The sequence below is a fragment of the Schistocerca serialis genome, chromosome 9, assembly GCF_023864345.2.
Source record: "Schistocerca serialis cubense isolate TAMUIC-IGC-003099 chromosome 9, iqSchSeri2.2, whole genome shotgun sequence".
Classification (NCBI taxonomy): Eukaryota; Metazoa; Arthropoda; class Insecta; order Orthoptera; family Acrididae; genus Schistocerca; species Schistocerca serialis.
The window spans coordinates 434,086,108-434,101,822 of record NC_064646.1 but is presented as its reverse complement, the minus strand read 5'-3'; the positions used below and the strand labels follow the sequence as shown (position 1 = coordinate 434,101,822).

The following is a 15,715-nucleotide window of genomic DNA, read 5'->3' as shown; positions in this document are numbered from 1 at the left end:
CCGGGCGGTTACTAGCCGTTTGTCGATACTGCTAGAGGAAATTCTTACTGTCCACAAAAGCTGTGTGCCTGGGCGCACGATTCTGACTACAGCAGTCCAATGTCGCGACGTTGTCTCGGTGGCTGCAGCGACTTCTGTCTCTAGAGTCTTGCTTTTTACTTATTTTAATAAGGCATTTGACTTAGCCAGCCACGGTTTCTTGATGCAGGTGCTCAAGGCGATCGGTCTCAATCATACTGCGTGTCAGACATTTTCCAATCTTTTTACTTGTATTCACACATCTGTCGTAGTGAATGGACAACTTACTCCCCAGATCACCATCCGATGGTGCTTACCGCAGGGGAGCCCCATCTCCGTGTCACTTTTTGTCTTGTTCTTAGAACTTCTTTTTCGCCGTATTGCTGCTCATTTAAATGGCTGGAAGATTATAGGAGAAACCTTCTCGGTACGAGGGTACGCGGATGATGTTATGATATTGCTACGCCACGTCGATAACATATCCTTGCTCAAAGACTTATTGTAATCCTTTTGTTTTCTCTCTTAATGAGCAGGAATGGACCCTATTACCATTGCTGGGTTTTCAACACATTGTCATTCCATGAGCGGCCGTTGTTGCTCGCGAGAAATCCTTGGGAATTACCGTGGATCTGTGTACGATGAAAATGGCTCCACTCAATTGGCGGGAGGTGACGAATCGAATTTTAGGTGCCATTGTGAACATGGACGTCGTCTTTACGAAGTGCGGATCTAAGACTCTTACATTTACAGCAAAGTGCATTATGTTGCACAAATATTCCCGCTACCCTCGATGATGGCGCTCAAATTGACGCAAATGTTCGGTCCTCTCCTTTGGAAAAGTCATATTTTTCACTTCGGCATGAAGTTGTTGCAAGTCCCCGTCCCCTTGCAGGGTTGGGACTTCCTAATATCAATGGCGTACCGTTTTAACAAGTAGTCGAGAAACTCGTTTTATTACATATCGCTTATTTACGTGTCTTAGAGCAACCAATCTGATTCTCCTTGCCTTTGTTGGCCGGATCAACTCTACATTACGGCACGTGAATTTTATATTATAGCCGGCCGATGTGGCCGTGCGGTTCTAGGCGCTTCAGTCTGGAACCGCGTGACCGCTACGGTCGCAGGTTCGAATCCTGCCTCGGGCATGGATGTGTGTGATGTCCTTAGGTTAGTTAGGTTTAGGTAGTTCTAAGTTCTAGGGGACTGGTGACTACAGATGTTAAGTCCCATAGTGCTCAGAGCCATTTGAACCATTTTTTTATATTATAATGAGTTTTCTGGGAGCTGACATTTTATCAGTGACACGTCTTATCACTAGATCATTGCTTTCTCGTTGGGGAGCACCATTATCAGTCTCCCCAGTTGAAATGGCCGCGCCATTGATATCGTGGGAAACAGTGTTTAGCCTTTGTATTCTCCTGATGGAAGAAGCCTCAATTGTCTCGCTGACAACTGGCTTTCCTTACCCGATCAGCTGAAGCTGCTTTTCCGGTTGGATTTCTTCTGTGTCCAGACTTTTTTCTTCAGAACAAGACTAATTCGAAGGCATGCTTGCTCGGAAACTACAACCACTATGTATCTGCGTGTGACCCCCCTATTTTTCGCCAATACATGGTGAATGCTCATTGGAAGTGGCAGAGGCTTCCATGTTATCGTGCTTTATATGTAAATGCGTTGCACCTTGCCCTTAATCGCCAAGGAACTATCTAGCCTTTTTTTTCGGTGGAGCCTTCTCTCATTGTGTTCTTCCTAGGGAAAAAATTTGTTTCCCTTTGTGTCCCAAAATTGTGGAGTTTTTTCAATAAGCTTTTCTTTTCGTAACGCAAATAACAAAAATGAAGGAAAAATTTAAGAAAATAAAAAAATAAAAATAAACGTGAAAAAATAAAAATACTTGAAATAAGAAAGCCACCCTAGTTCCAAGTCCATGTGAGCGACCAGCATAGTGACAGGGGGGGGGGGGGAAGCATTGCGGCCAGGTCTCGGATTCTGAACCCTGCCCGCGTTGTCTGCACCTGGCCTGAAGCTATGCCTGTCATTCCCGCAAAAAAATAAATAAGTAAATGCAGATGTGTTACTTATACTGCTATGGTGATGTAATGGCTAACACACCTGCCTAGTAAGAAAAGAAACCTGGGTTCAAGTCCAGGCTGGGGCACAAATTTTAATTCATTTCTTCAGTTTCTGTCATTGTCGTAAATAATATTGGGACTCATTCGTCTCAAAGAAAACTTGATAATATCTAAGGCGCTGCAGTCGTGGACCGTGCGGCTGGTCCCGGCGGAGGTTCGAGTCCTCCCTCGGGCGTGGGTGTGTGTGTTTGTCCTTAGGATAATTTAGGTTAAGTAGTGTGTAAGCTTATAGACTGATGACCTTAGCAGTTAAGTCTCATAAGATTTCACACACATTCGAACATTTTTTTTTTCGTTAACGGTTCAAATGGCTCTGAGCACTATGGGACTCAACATCTAAGGTTATCAGTCCCCTAGAACTTAGAACTACTTAAACCTAACTAACCCAAGGACAGCACACACATCCATGCCCGAGGCAGGATTCGAATCTGGGACTGTAGTAGCAGCGCGGTTCCGGATTGAAGCTCCTAGAACCGCTCGTCCACAACGGCCGGCGCTCCTATTTTTAAATGTATCCCTAGTCTCCGTTCAGTTTTAAGTCTGAAGCCATCTTAAAGCGAGACCCGTATACCGTGTTTGTTCCACTATACTTGTGTATCTCAGCCAAGTTCTGGTTGGCAAACATGTCAGCACTGCCAACAGACATGCCAATTTGAGTACTGAGCTCCTTAATTGTCATTCGTCGACACCCCAAATTCGAGTATCCGCACGTCACAGCATGCACGTGTCACAACCGTGTGCGGTCGACCTGCTGTTGGAAGAACAAATTTCTTTCTCCCTATCCTTTGACGACAGACGGTTAGCCTAAAGGCTTACTATGCTCTTTTTTCAGTGCCCGGTATCCGTGGACATTGTGTAGATGCCCGTGAACAGTTGTGGTGTTCTGGTTTTCCGTCAAAAGAAATTCTGTAACTGGTGCTTGCTAGGAACACATCTCCGTACAGACACCACTTTGCAGACTAGTTATAACGCTGCTATTTACTAGAATTTACTGGAAACGTATGACATGATGCAGGACTGATTAAGGATGTCACAAACAAAATTACATTTTTTTAAACCAAAAGCGGACGAGAAAAAAATGTGTTGCATTACTTTCTCAACGCCTCTCGTACTTTTTTCAGATGCTAGCAATAGCGCCACAGGGTGCCACGCTTTTTCACCATTAGAGAGGAGAGTAGTTGTGATTTTTGAGCCAAATTTCAAACTTTCAGGTCACATTGGGAGATAATTACGGGGGTTTCAGAGAAGTGATGCTTTAATTGTGTAGCGCAGTGTATGTGTATATACAGGGTGTTTCAGAAGTGGCACTCAGTAATTCACAGAAGGAAAGCACAGGTCAAAAGTAGACAAAAAGCTCCAATAAACATGGGTGCGAAAATCAACCGTTTCCGAGATATCGCATTAATTTGAGCTGAAAACCAACTTTAAACGCCTCTGGATACCGCTGTGTTTCCGTTCTAATCTCAAAGTTTGTTTACCCGTGAGCAACTACTTTCCTTTCCCCCTCCGCGCACTGTGCCATATGGGCCTTCCAATCAGTTGCGAAAGTGAAGGTACCATGGACAGAGGTTACACCAATGAAGAGTGCGCTGACATGCACTTCATGCGTGGCAAAGCGAATGGCAGTGACCTTGAAGCTACAGGATTGTGTGAAAAAGCTTTTCCTCTCCGCAGGCAGCCCGACACGTGTAAATTTAACTGGTTACATCAGCGCCTTAGAGAAACCGGGAGTTTCACACACCATGTACGAGAAGGTCGACCATCCACCCAATGTTGAGGAAACAGTGTTATGCGTTGTCCACGAACGTCCGAGTACTTCAACAAGGAGGATTGCTGCCCAATAGCGTGTCCCGAGTCATAGCAGTATGTGGTGGATTTTACATCGGCAAATACTCTGTTCATATCATCTTCAGCTAGCGCAAGCCCTCAACAATGCAGACTTCTCTCCTAGAGAGAATTTCTGCCAACAAGTGCAACAACAGTGTACCATGAATCCCCTGTGTGTAAGCAGTCTTCTGTTCACGTATGAGGCTCGATTTACCGGTGACGGTATTTCTAACTACCACGACTGTCACATTTGGGTCGATGTCAATCCTAATGCAACACATGCGCCACGACATCAGCAGCGTCATTCGTTGAACGTCTGGGGTGGACTGCTCGGAGACCACATAATTGGACCACATTTCCTACCACAGAGACTAACTGGACAGCAGACATGCTGTTTCTGCAGACTGTACTTCCAGATGTACATGATGATGTCCCGCTGAACCAACGCCTGAACATGTGGTTCATGCATGACGGTGCTCCAGCACATTTTCATTAACGAATACGCCAGCTTCTAACTCGGGCGTATGGCCAATACTGTATAGTTAGAGGGGGGCGTGTGCGATAACTCCAAGGGCTCCGGATTTAAATTCCATGGATTTCTGTGTGTGGTGTTATGTCAAACGCCTGGTCTACGGTACCGAGGTCAACTCTCTTGAGGAATTACGCTTGCGGATTGAAACAGGCTTCCAGCATTTACAGAATTCTCCAGGACTGCCTGAGAGGATTCGCAACTCATATCAGAAATGAGTTCAGTGTTGCATTCAGACGCACGGATAATATTTCGAACACCTGTTTTAATGATTAGAGATGCCATGTGTTACCAGACGCTGATGGATCGCAACAGAAAATGTGTTGTATCTCGACAACGCAATGTTTATTGGATCTTTCTGGCTACTTTTGACCTGTACATTCCATGAGTGAATTATTGACGACCACTTCGGAAACAACCTGCATATGTATGTATGTCTGTATGTATTGGAATGTATGTGTGTGAGTATGAATGTGTATGTACATACATGTATATATATATGTGTATGCGTATTTTTATATGGTTGTATTCACGTAGCGCCACCGTTCTCACGCTCGTCATATTTGTGAGACAGTATCAGGAAGGAAAGATGCCAATATAGCACTCATGTACAAGCGTCGCCTTGATCTTTGATGTATGCAACCCCGAACACTCGTCTCCTACTCGTTGCCTTTCTGACCTCTGCTAGTAATACAGTCGCAGACATACTGATGGTGTGTGCCCTTGCATTTATAAGGGATGTATGATGCTTCATTCAGCGGTATTAGTTGTGTACTCGCGCACATTATGAGTGTATATAAGTATCGAATACCAAGGCTGAAGTGCTGAGAGCGATGTGTCAGTGATGTTGCTCACTTACTGAAATCACGGAGGAAAAAGTAAAAAGTGTGTGGTAGTGGTGACAGTAGGGGTTTAGCATGCCGGTCTTGCCCGGGGCAGACCCTCGGGAAAGAGTTCCAACTACCGCAGTTGGCGAGAAAGTACACTTTCTATAAAAGTGAATATAAGAGATAACTGAAGGAAAATAATGGAATTGTAAATTATACCAACGTTCGCGGCAACCGTTCTGGCAGCTGTTGGATTGCACTATTGGATTGCACTGTCTGTTGGATCTCAGTACGCACATGTATGCAGAATGGCGCGTGGCCATCAATATTCCAATTTATTTGTCCTCTGTCGATATTAAGGATGGATAACTTGTAAGACGAGTGGGTGACTGTCTCATACTTTTGTCTGAAAATAGCGAGCTGAACAATGAATTTATCTACAATGAAATCTATAATTTTATTCAATATTACACTGTCCAGTTACTGAGTAACCATCTTTGAAGGCCCGCCCGGTTGGCCGTGCGGTCTACCGCACGGCTTTCTGGGCGGGAAGGAGCGCCCGGTCCCCGGCACGAATCCGCCCGGCGGATTTATGTCGAGGTCCGGTGCACCCGCCAGTCTGCGGATGTTTTTTAGGCGATTTTCCATCTGACTCGGCGAATGCAGGCTGGTTCCCCTTATTCCGCCTCAGTTACACTATGTCGGCGATTGCTGCGCAAACAAGTTCTCTATGTACGCGTACACCACCATTACTCTACCACGTAAACATAGGGGTTACACTCGTCTGGTGTGAGACGTTCCCTGGGGGGTCCACCGGGGGCCGAACCACACAATAACACTGGGTTCGGTGAGGGGTGACGGAGGGGTGAAGTAGACTGCGGTAGTCGTCGTGGGGTTGTGGGCCACTGTGGCTGCGGCGGGGCGGATCATCTCCGTCGTTTCTAGGTCCCCGGTTAACATACAATACAATACAACCATCTTTGAAAGTGCGAATTGCGGCAGGCTGTGCAGGAACGAAGTCAGTGAGAATCTGAAAGGTATTGACAGGAATGTGGAGCTGTGTGGTAGGTTTCTCAGTTGACAACAGCCTGATCGAATTAGTCCCACCGATTCTCTATTAGGTTTAAATCCGGGGAGTTTGGTGGCCAGGGGCATATGGTAAACTCATTCTGGTGCTCTTCAAACCACGCACATACACTGAGAGCTGCGTCACGGTGCTTTGTTCTGCTGGTAGATGTCATCAAGCCGAGGAAAAGCAAACGGCAAATAGGGGTTCTCGTTCGCTGAAAATGAAAAACATTGTGGTATGTTTCTCACATACCTGTCGCAAGTTACGGTTTGGTGAAGAATGATCTATTCAGTAAGTATCGTTGCCGTAACTGCATTAATATTTCTGTTTTGACATCATTCAGTGGATCTCGCTGTAATTGATGAGAAATATTCAGAACTCCAACGACAACTGCTCTGCGAATCAACCAAAGTCGATCAATGAGCCATGTTTCGTCAGATAAAATATAATATTAGGCTGAACGTCACCATTACGCAACAGTTAGTTATACTGCTGACGCCTTTCGAGGGCACCTGAACATATCAGTCGGTACACGGCCGCTAGTTTGTAAGGAGTTCGCGTCTGTGGGCTACTTACACTCCAGTCTGAAGCGTTAAGGGTCACCTCGATTTTCTCGTACTTCTTCTCAAGGCACCTTCTCGTCTAACATGGAGACCAAACTTCAATCGAATTTTTGTATCTTTTCACAGCTATGGCACGTATGTTTACACCTCAAATATCGATAACACAAAGCAGGGTGATTCAATTTTGAAAAATTCTCGAGGAAATCGACTTCGAAATTTTCCAAGCGCCCTTAATAAGGCTGCCATCTTCGACAGGCAATGGGTCACTGTGGGAGAGTAGTTGCCTGCCATGTGTATATCGTGAGTTCGATTACCTGCCATTGTGAACTTCTGAACAAAGAAGCATTTTGTACCTGCATGTCCGTGAAGATGAAAAAATTAAGTCTGTAATTTTTTTTATCCAAGCAATATTTATTAACAAGCTATATAAATAAAAATCAGTTGCAGCATATGTGAAAGATAATCACGTGAGAATGGCTAGACCGATTTGGTTGACTTTTCCTGTGTTAGTTGTTGTCAGGACAAGATCTGTACGAAAGAAAATTTTTGCAAAATTCATCGGAAAAGTGTGAAAATGTGAAATTAAAAACAATTGTTAAAGACTATCACTCGAGAACGGCTAGACTGAACTTTAATTTTTGTGGATGGTAATGGCATTTTTGGTACAAAAACGGAAATAAAATAATTTGCTTTAAGTTTCACAGTTCTGCTGTCAAATGTTTTCAGAGCATAGCAAAGAAACCAGTTTGACATGTATATCTATAATACATAAATACATATGTAATATATAAAGGAGAACGTTGCTTATAATATATATATATATATATATATATATATATATATATATGTAATATATGAAGTGGATGCGTACTTATCACAAATTTCGAAAAGTTATTGACCGATTTACTTAAATACGCGCTACTCTTCTAAACATTTAAACGGAAACGAGCATAAAGAAGGGGGAAGGAAGACATTGACAGAGATAAAGACGGAGAAAGTTATGCACAAAGGCATGGGAGGAGGAGGAGATACACGGAGCTACTGAGCATTTAGACATAGAGTGGGAGGAGGAGGAGATGGACAAAAGAGGGGGGAAAAGTTATGCACAGAGATATGGCTGGGGGGGGGGGGGGAGAATAAATGTATGGAAAGAGAGAGAGGATGAGAAGATGGGCAAAGCGGGGGGGTATCCGGACACCTTGTTGAAAATGACTTACAAGTTCGTGGCACCCTCCATCGGTAATGCTGGAATTCTATATTGTGTTGCCCCACCCTTAGCCTTAATAACAACTTCTACTCTCGCAGGCATACGTTGAATCAGGTGCTGGGATGTGTCTGGGGCAATGGGAGCACATTCTTCATGGAGTGCTGCACCGAGGAGAGGTATCGAGTCCTGGCACGAAGTCGGAGTTCCAAAACATCCAAAAGGTGTTCTTTAGGATTCAGGTCAGGACTCTGTTCAGGCCACTCCATTACAGAGATGATATTGTCGTGTAACCACTCCGCCACAGGTCGTGCATTATGAACAGGTGCTCGGTCGTGTTGAAAGATGCACTCGCCCGAATTGCTCTTCAACAGTGGGAAGCAAGAAGGTGCTTAAAACATCAATCTGGGCCTTTGAGGTGATAGTGCCGCGCAAAACAACAAGGGGTACAAGCTCCCTCCATGAAAAGCACGACCACACCATAACACCACCGCCTCCGAATTTTACTGTTGGGACTACACGCGCTGGCAGATGACGTTCACAGGGCATTCGCCATACCCACACCCCGCCTTCGGATCGCCACATTGTGTACCGTGATTCGTCTCTCCACACAACGTTTTTCCTCTTTCAATCGTACAATGTTTATGCTCCTTACACCGAGCGAGGCGTCGTTTGGCAGTTACCAGCGTGATATGTGGCTTATGAGCAGCCGCTCGACCATGAAATCCATGGTTCCTCACCTCCCGCCGAGCTGTCATAGTACTTGCAGTGCATCCTGATGCAATTTGGAAATCCTCTGTGATGGTCTGGATAGATGTCTGCCTATTACACATTACGACCCTCTTCAACTGTCGGCGGTCTCCGTCAGTCAACAGACAAGGCCGGCTTATGAGCTTTTGTGCTGTAGGTGTCCCTTCATGTTTCCAGTTCACTATCGCATCCGAAACAGTGGACCTACGGGCGTTTAGGAGTGTGGAAATCTCGTTTGAAGACGTATGACGCAAGTTACACGTAATTACCTGACCTCGTCCGAAGTCCATGAATTCCGCGGAGCGCCCCATTCTGCTCTTTTTCGAAGTCTAATGACTACTGTGGTCACTGATATGGAGTACCTGGCAGCAGGTGTCAGCACAATGCACCTAATATGAAAAACGTATGCTTTTTGGGATGTCCAGATTCTTTTGATCACATAGTGTATATTTCACACCTGCGAAACATTGCCGGGTTCGCTATCTTTTATAAAAGATCAGTAATGATGAATTTATGTTTGCAGCAATGGCTGTATTATTGAGGGTGATATCTAATTAGAAATAAGAACACGTGCGTTTTTCATAAAAATGACAATTATGTGTGTGTTAATTAACGTATACTTGATGAACCTTTTACTGAAATGATGTAGGCCTTCGAACGAAAAATAAAAGGCAAATAAAGTGTCCAACACGAAACTGGAATCAGCGATTAACAGTCGCCAGCGCTACCTGTTTTTTCCATCTTTACGCATTTTATGCTTCAAGGAGATGCGCGTACAGAATGCACCACTATTCAACAGTTGTGTTACGACAGCCCACGACCAAAAATTCTGGCTTACATATGTACGTCAAAACAGTATAAGAGCGCCAGATTCAGTTATCTTAAACCAGAAGATAAACGTTTCAGAATTTTTTTCGCATCTCTGGTGATCTGACCCCATTTTCAAAAAGTCAACAAATTTTACCGAACTTTATCATAGCAATAGGTGTGATTTTTGGAATCTAGCTGAATGATAGATTTAAGGTACCAAAAACACGTTTCCTAGACGCCTGTAGCGTAGCACATACTTGGGGAACCATATGAAAAAATAAAAAATTAAACAAAATAAAACAAACCGTCTGAAATCTGTTTTACTGGTAGATTTTGTTGTGACGTAACAAGACTGTTACGCCACACTGAAGTAGCCGAAAGAAAGGCACGCGTACACACACGCCGACTGGCGTCAAGTCTGGAACAAGATACGTTATGACTGCTATCAAGAAAATACGTAGCTTTGGAATATACTTAACTTTATTTACTCCTTGTGATACATCTCTCTGGACTATACAAATGAGACTCGTAAGATACATGCACTGTTACAATTGGCGCCTTGCTAGGTCGTAGCCATGGACTTAGCAGAAGGCTATTCTAACTGACTCTCGGCAAATGAGAGGAAGGCTTTGTCCGTATTGTCGCTAGCAACGTCGTCGTACAACTGGGGCGAGTGCTATTCCGTATCGCGAGACCTGCCTTGTGGTGGCGCTAGGTCTGCGATCACACAGTGGCGACACGCGGGTCCGACATGTACTAAATGGACCGCGGCCGATTTAAGCTACCACCTAGCAAGTGTGGTGTCTGGCGGTGACACCACAGATTTAGATAAATTAATGCGTAAAAACCGTTTTTCAGAAGAAAATGTGAGCACCTACCATTTTCCAACCATTAAGAAAATGTTAAAATATTTTATCAATCGGTAACAAAGGATCTCTTCGGAAAACGTTTGGTTATGATGAAAGAAGTTGCGCAGGTGAAGAAAAAATTGGTGTCAGGCAAATAGTGCTCTACCTTACTAATCAGACAACATTTCGAAACTCAAAACCCATCACAAAACTGCATTGAGTAGTATGCAATTCTATGTTGCAAGCCAATGAATAAGTTCCAACCCTCAAATTCTGATATCATTAATAAAGAGCTCACTCTAAACCATGGCACTGAAGGATTTTTAAAGAAATTCCACAAAGATAAAGTGTCGTAAAGTTCGAAAAATACAGTTTAATCAAAGAAAAGAAAATGTAAATGTGTTTAACCACTCAACATTATCTTTACCATCAAAATCTCCTTCAGTGTCGTCTTCTGGAAAACAAAGAAAATTAGACAAAATCACTCATCTAAATATAAAAATCTCACACTGAATTTCATGTCAACTATACGGATGGTGGATGTTGATTCTTCGTCAAAAATAACGTCATTCCTTTTTGGTAACTATCTGCCGGAGAAGCACGAAAAATCGTAGCGTCCCACGTTCTCATGCCATCCGAAATCTTTGGGGGTTTAGATCTATTAGATTTTTTGAATGATCATCGCTCGATATTTGCGAAATATATTTTGTTTTCAACAAATACTGTTCCAATTCTGATTTACAAGCAGTAAAATTAAACAAACCCAGATTTAGAAGTGTCGAAGGATGTTAACTTTTCGTTATATATGTTTGAGTAAAAATATCCAATGTCATCGAATTAACATCGTTAATTTTTTTCGTTTTATAATCTACACGTGAATTCTTCTAAGACGTTCAATACATTCCCAGCGTCAGAAGTATTGCTCACTATATGCCTACATCTGTGAAAGCATCTTGGCAGCGTGCAGACTGTTTCAGTGCTGTAAGTGGTCTTTTTCCCCCTTGCGATAGAATGCGGGACTGTAGTAGCAGTTTTTCATAGCATGAAAAGTAGCTAAAGATTTTGCTAGAGCAATCCGATTGTTTCATACAGACGCGAAACATCGAAGTAACGGCGGATGTTAACAACGCCAGCATCCATCCAAATCTTTACGCAACTTTTCACAAATCCCATTTTTCCAAGCATTGTAATTAAAATGTTAATGTTGCATATTGAATTGATACTCGACCTAATTTGATAAACATGGTAAACAATCTTCCTATCTGCCTCCTCGTGTTCTCAGCAAGGTAGATCTCCATTAACTGTCTGGTTAACTGTATAATATTTAAGCCAATATTCATAGCCCATGTGATGATTAATATGGATAATTTTGTCCACGGCCATATCGATCGGACCATAGACTGGAAAACCATGGCCTGGTCAGATGGGTACGAGCTGGTGATAGGATTCGAGTGTATCGCAGGCCTCGCGAAACCATGGACCCAAGTTGTCAACAAGTCACTGTGCAAGCTGGTGGCGACTCCGTAATAGTGTGGGCTGTGTTTACATGGAATGGGCTAGGTCGGCTGGTCCAACTGAACCGTTTATTGACTGGAAATGGTTATGTTCGGCTACTTGGGCTTCGTATTTCCAAACAACGTTGGAATTTTTACGGATGACACTGTGCCATGTCACCGGGATACAAGTGTTAGCGACTGGTTTGAAGAACATTTTGGACAACTCGAGCGAACGACTTGGCCACCTTGACCAGCCGACATACCTGCAAGCGGACATAAGACAGATCAGTTCGTGGACAAACTCCTGCACTGGCAACACTTTCGCAGTTATGGACGGCTATAGAGGTAATATGGCTCGTTATTTCTACAGCTGACTTCCAACGACATGTTCAGCCCATGCCATGTGGAGTTGCTGATTTACGCCGGGAAAAAGCAGGTCCATCACGATATTAAGAGGATCACATGACTTTCTCGGCAACGGCCTTGCCGCAGTGGATACACCGGTTCCCGCCAGATTACCGAAGTTAAGCGCTGTCGGCCATGGCTGGCACTTGGAAGGTTGACCATCCGGGCGGCCATGCGCTGTTGCTATTTTTCGGGTTGCACTCAGCCTCGTGATGCCAATTGAGGAGCTACTCGACCAAATCGTAGCGGCTCCGGTCAAAGAAAACCATCATAACGACCGGGAGAGCGGTGTGCTGACCACACGCCCCTCCTAGACGCATCCTCAGCTGAGGATGACACGGCGGTTGGATGGTCCCGATGGGCCACTTGTTTCCTGAAGACGGAGTGCTTTACATGACTTTTTTCACCACAGCGTACAAGCAAAATCTCACTTTACTAGCGGTTAAAAATTTGTCATGCATTATGTCTGCCAGGAAGTGTATATAAATTACAGTCAAGGAACTGTATGCAGGAGGTATTGACTGTCTTTTGCAATCATTTCTGTTGCTTTTGGAGTTCCATATCCCGTCCGTTTATGATATTGGTGACAACTGGTACCACATGAAACAAGTCAGTAATGCATTTCAAATAACCAACAGATTTACATCAAGCAACAAAATAGGTATCGGATGCGATTTAACGCAGGAGTGTGGACTGACCGGCGCGCCTCAACCTTCTCGGTGTTGCCCCAGCCAGCCACGGTGCAGTTTTCAGTGTACAGCATCTTCAAGGACATGACGTCGTGCGGCAGCGGCACGGTGTGGACGCGGGGGCCCTCCCTCAGTGGAGACTGCAGCCGGACCATCGCCAGGTCGTAGTCATACGTGCCGCCGACGCGGACCAGGGGGTGCAGCACGAACAGGTTCGGCCAACCGCGTTGCGCTTGCTGAACATAAAGTAATGCATAATTGCGTCTTTTACTTCTGCCTCTTTAATCATATCGTATTAAGGGATAATCCATGACGTTTGTCGCCTCAATGTACCTGTAATTTTTAACAGACGTTATTACATTTTTAACAGACGTTATTACATTCGGTATCATACCTGGCTATAAAGTACCGATGGGAAGTCTTTCGCTGCTTGTTATCGTAGGAAAAAAGAACGATGAAATTCGTGCTTTGTGTGCCTACTTGGAAAAGAAGTTGTCTTATGTGGATAAATGGCGGCATTTTGTATAACTGTTGTAGGCATTATGCAACTTCATGTAGAAAAATTAATGTGAACGTCGAACATGCTTTGTCAAAAGACTAATGAACTTGCTTCAGTAAAACAGATTATTGTTATACAAATAAATCAAAAGATACAAGTGACATGTATATTACAACCCAGTCAACAGTGGTCAGTGTGTAGCCTGAAACAGACGGGTGATGACTATAGATACAATAATAATGGTGCATCAGCACGAAAGAGAGAAGGTAATGCTTGTTATGTCCGCAGCACTCGCTAAGCTGCAAGTGTGCCAGGGATCGTGCCCGACTATGAGCACCTCCGGTGACAAGGTACAAGTTTGTCGGATTTGAGACGTCCCAGCTGGAGACATGTCATTACCGTCAGTTCTGTCTCACTATAATCTCAACGTATTCTTCAACAACCACTAAACAGCGCGACACTGGAACGCTAGGCGATGAAACGTATGATTCATGCCCGGCTGGTATGACGGCTCGAGTCTCGTAATTTACTGCCGAATGCAAAATGTGGCCGTGTTTTTCGATTTGGAGAAGGCTTACGATAGCTGCTGGAGGACTGGTATCCTTCGCACTCTTTACACGTGGTGCTTCCGTGGCCGCCTGCGCCACTCCCTTCGGGTATTTTTAAAAGACCGAGTTTTCAAGGTGCGTGTGGATTCTGCCTTGTCGGACACGTTTATTCAGGAAAACGGTGTGCCTCAGGGTTCTGCCTGAGCGTTGTCCTCCTTGCTATCGCCACTAACCCTGTAATGCCCTGTCTCCCGCCGGCATCTCCAGCTCCCTTTTTGTTGACGATTTTGCCATTTATTGCAGTTCTCCACGGGCGTGTCTCACTGAGCGGCGTCTTCAGCGATCTCTTGATCGTCTTTACTCCTGGAGCACCGACAATGGCTTTCACTTTTCCACGGACAAAACCCCCTGCATGAATTTCTGGCTGCGCAATTGATTCCTCCCACCATCTTTACATCTTGGGCCTGTTGCCCTTCCGTTTGTTGAAACCACAAAATTCCTGGAGCTCATGCTCGATAGGAAACTACATTGGTCCTCCCATGTGTCTTACCTGGCAGCCCGCAGTACGCGGTCCCTCAATGTCCTACGTGTCCTCAATGTTACTTCCTGGAGTGCCGATCGAACCACATTCCTCCGTTTGTACCGGTCCCTGCTCCGTTCGAAACTCGACTATGGGTGCTTTGTTTATGCGTCTAAGCGTCTATCCATCTTAAGTGTCTCAACACTATCCACCATCGTGGCATCCGTCTGGCCACAGGCGCCTTTTACACGAGCCTGGTTGTGACTCTGTATGCTGAAGCTGCTGAACTACCACTGCCCTACTGCCGCGACTTTCTTCTCAGCAGGTATGCATGCTGTTTGTCTGTCATGCGTGGCCACCCATCCTATGCCTCCTTCTTAGATGATTCCTTTGATCGTCAGTATGGGGCGCGTCCCTCTTCTCTGTTACCTCCTGAAGTCCGCTTTCGGCACTTGTTACAGCGGCTTAACTTCACACTACATGCATCTTTCACGGTGGGTGCGAATTCTTCACAACCTTGGCTTCGTGAAGCGGCCCATGTTAACCTTGGCCTTCATTCGTTTCCTACGGACACTACTCCAGCCTCGGTCTATCGCCTTCAGTTTCACGACCTTCACATGGAACTTCGTGGTAGTACCTCCGTATGCAGTGTTGGCTCTCGGAAAGACCGTGGGGTCTTGCCACCCGTCTCTTTCGATATCGGCTTCCGGCACACTCAGTATTTACAGCCGAGCTCTTCGTCCTGTATCAGACCACGGAGTACATCCGGCGACACAGCCTTTTCGATTGTGTCCTCTGCTCTGACTCTCTCAGCGCCCTTCAAAGTCTATGTGCGCTGTACACCGCCCATCCCTTAGTGCAGCGGGTCCAGGAAAACTGTCACTTGCTCTCTCTTGGTGGAGCCAGTGTGAAGTTTCTGTGGATTCCTGGTCACGTCGGTCTGCCAGGAAACGAGGCTGCTGACGCTGCTGCCAAGGCTGC

General features: G+C 45.0%; 1 protein-coding gene and 1 pseudogene across 1 annotated transcript in view; one reads left to right on the top strand and one right to left on the bottom strand.

Moving 5' to 3' along the window:
- Positions 1–15,715, bottom strand: part of LOC126419685 (transmembrane protease serine 9-like) — a 47,874-nt gene that overhangs the window by 19,921 nt on the left and 12,238 nt on the right. The window contains exon 2 of the mRNA XM_050086871.1: positions 13,177–13,403. Within this exon, the coding sequence (XP_049942828.1) occupies positions 13,177–13,403 (227 nt within the window). The remainder of the gene's footprint in view (positions 1–13,176; positions 13,404–15,715) is intronic.
- On the top strand, positions 12,547–12,664 carry LOC126420107 (5S ribosomal RNA; annotated as a pseudogene).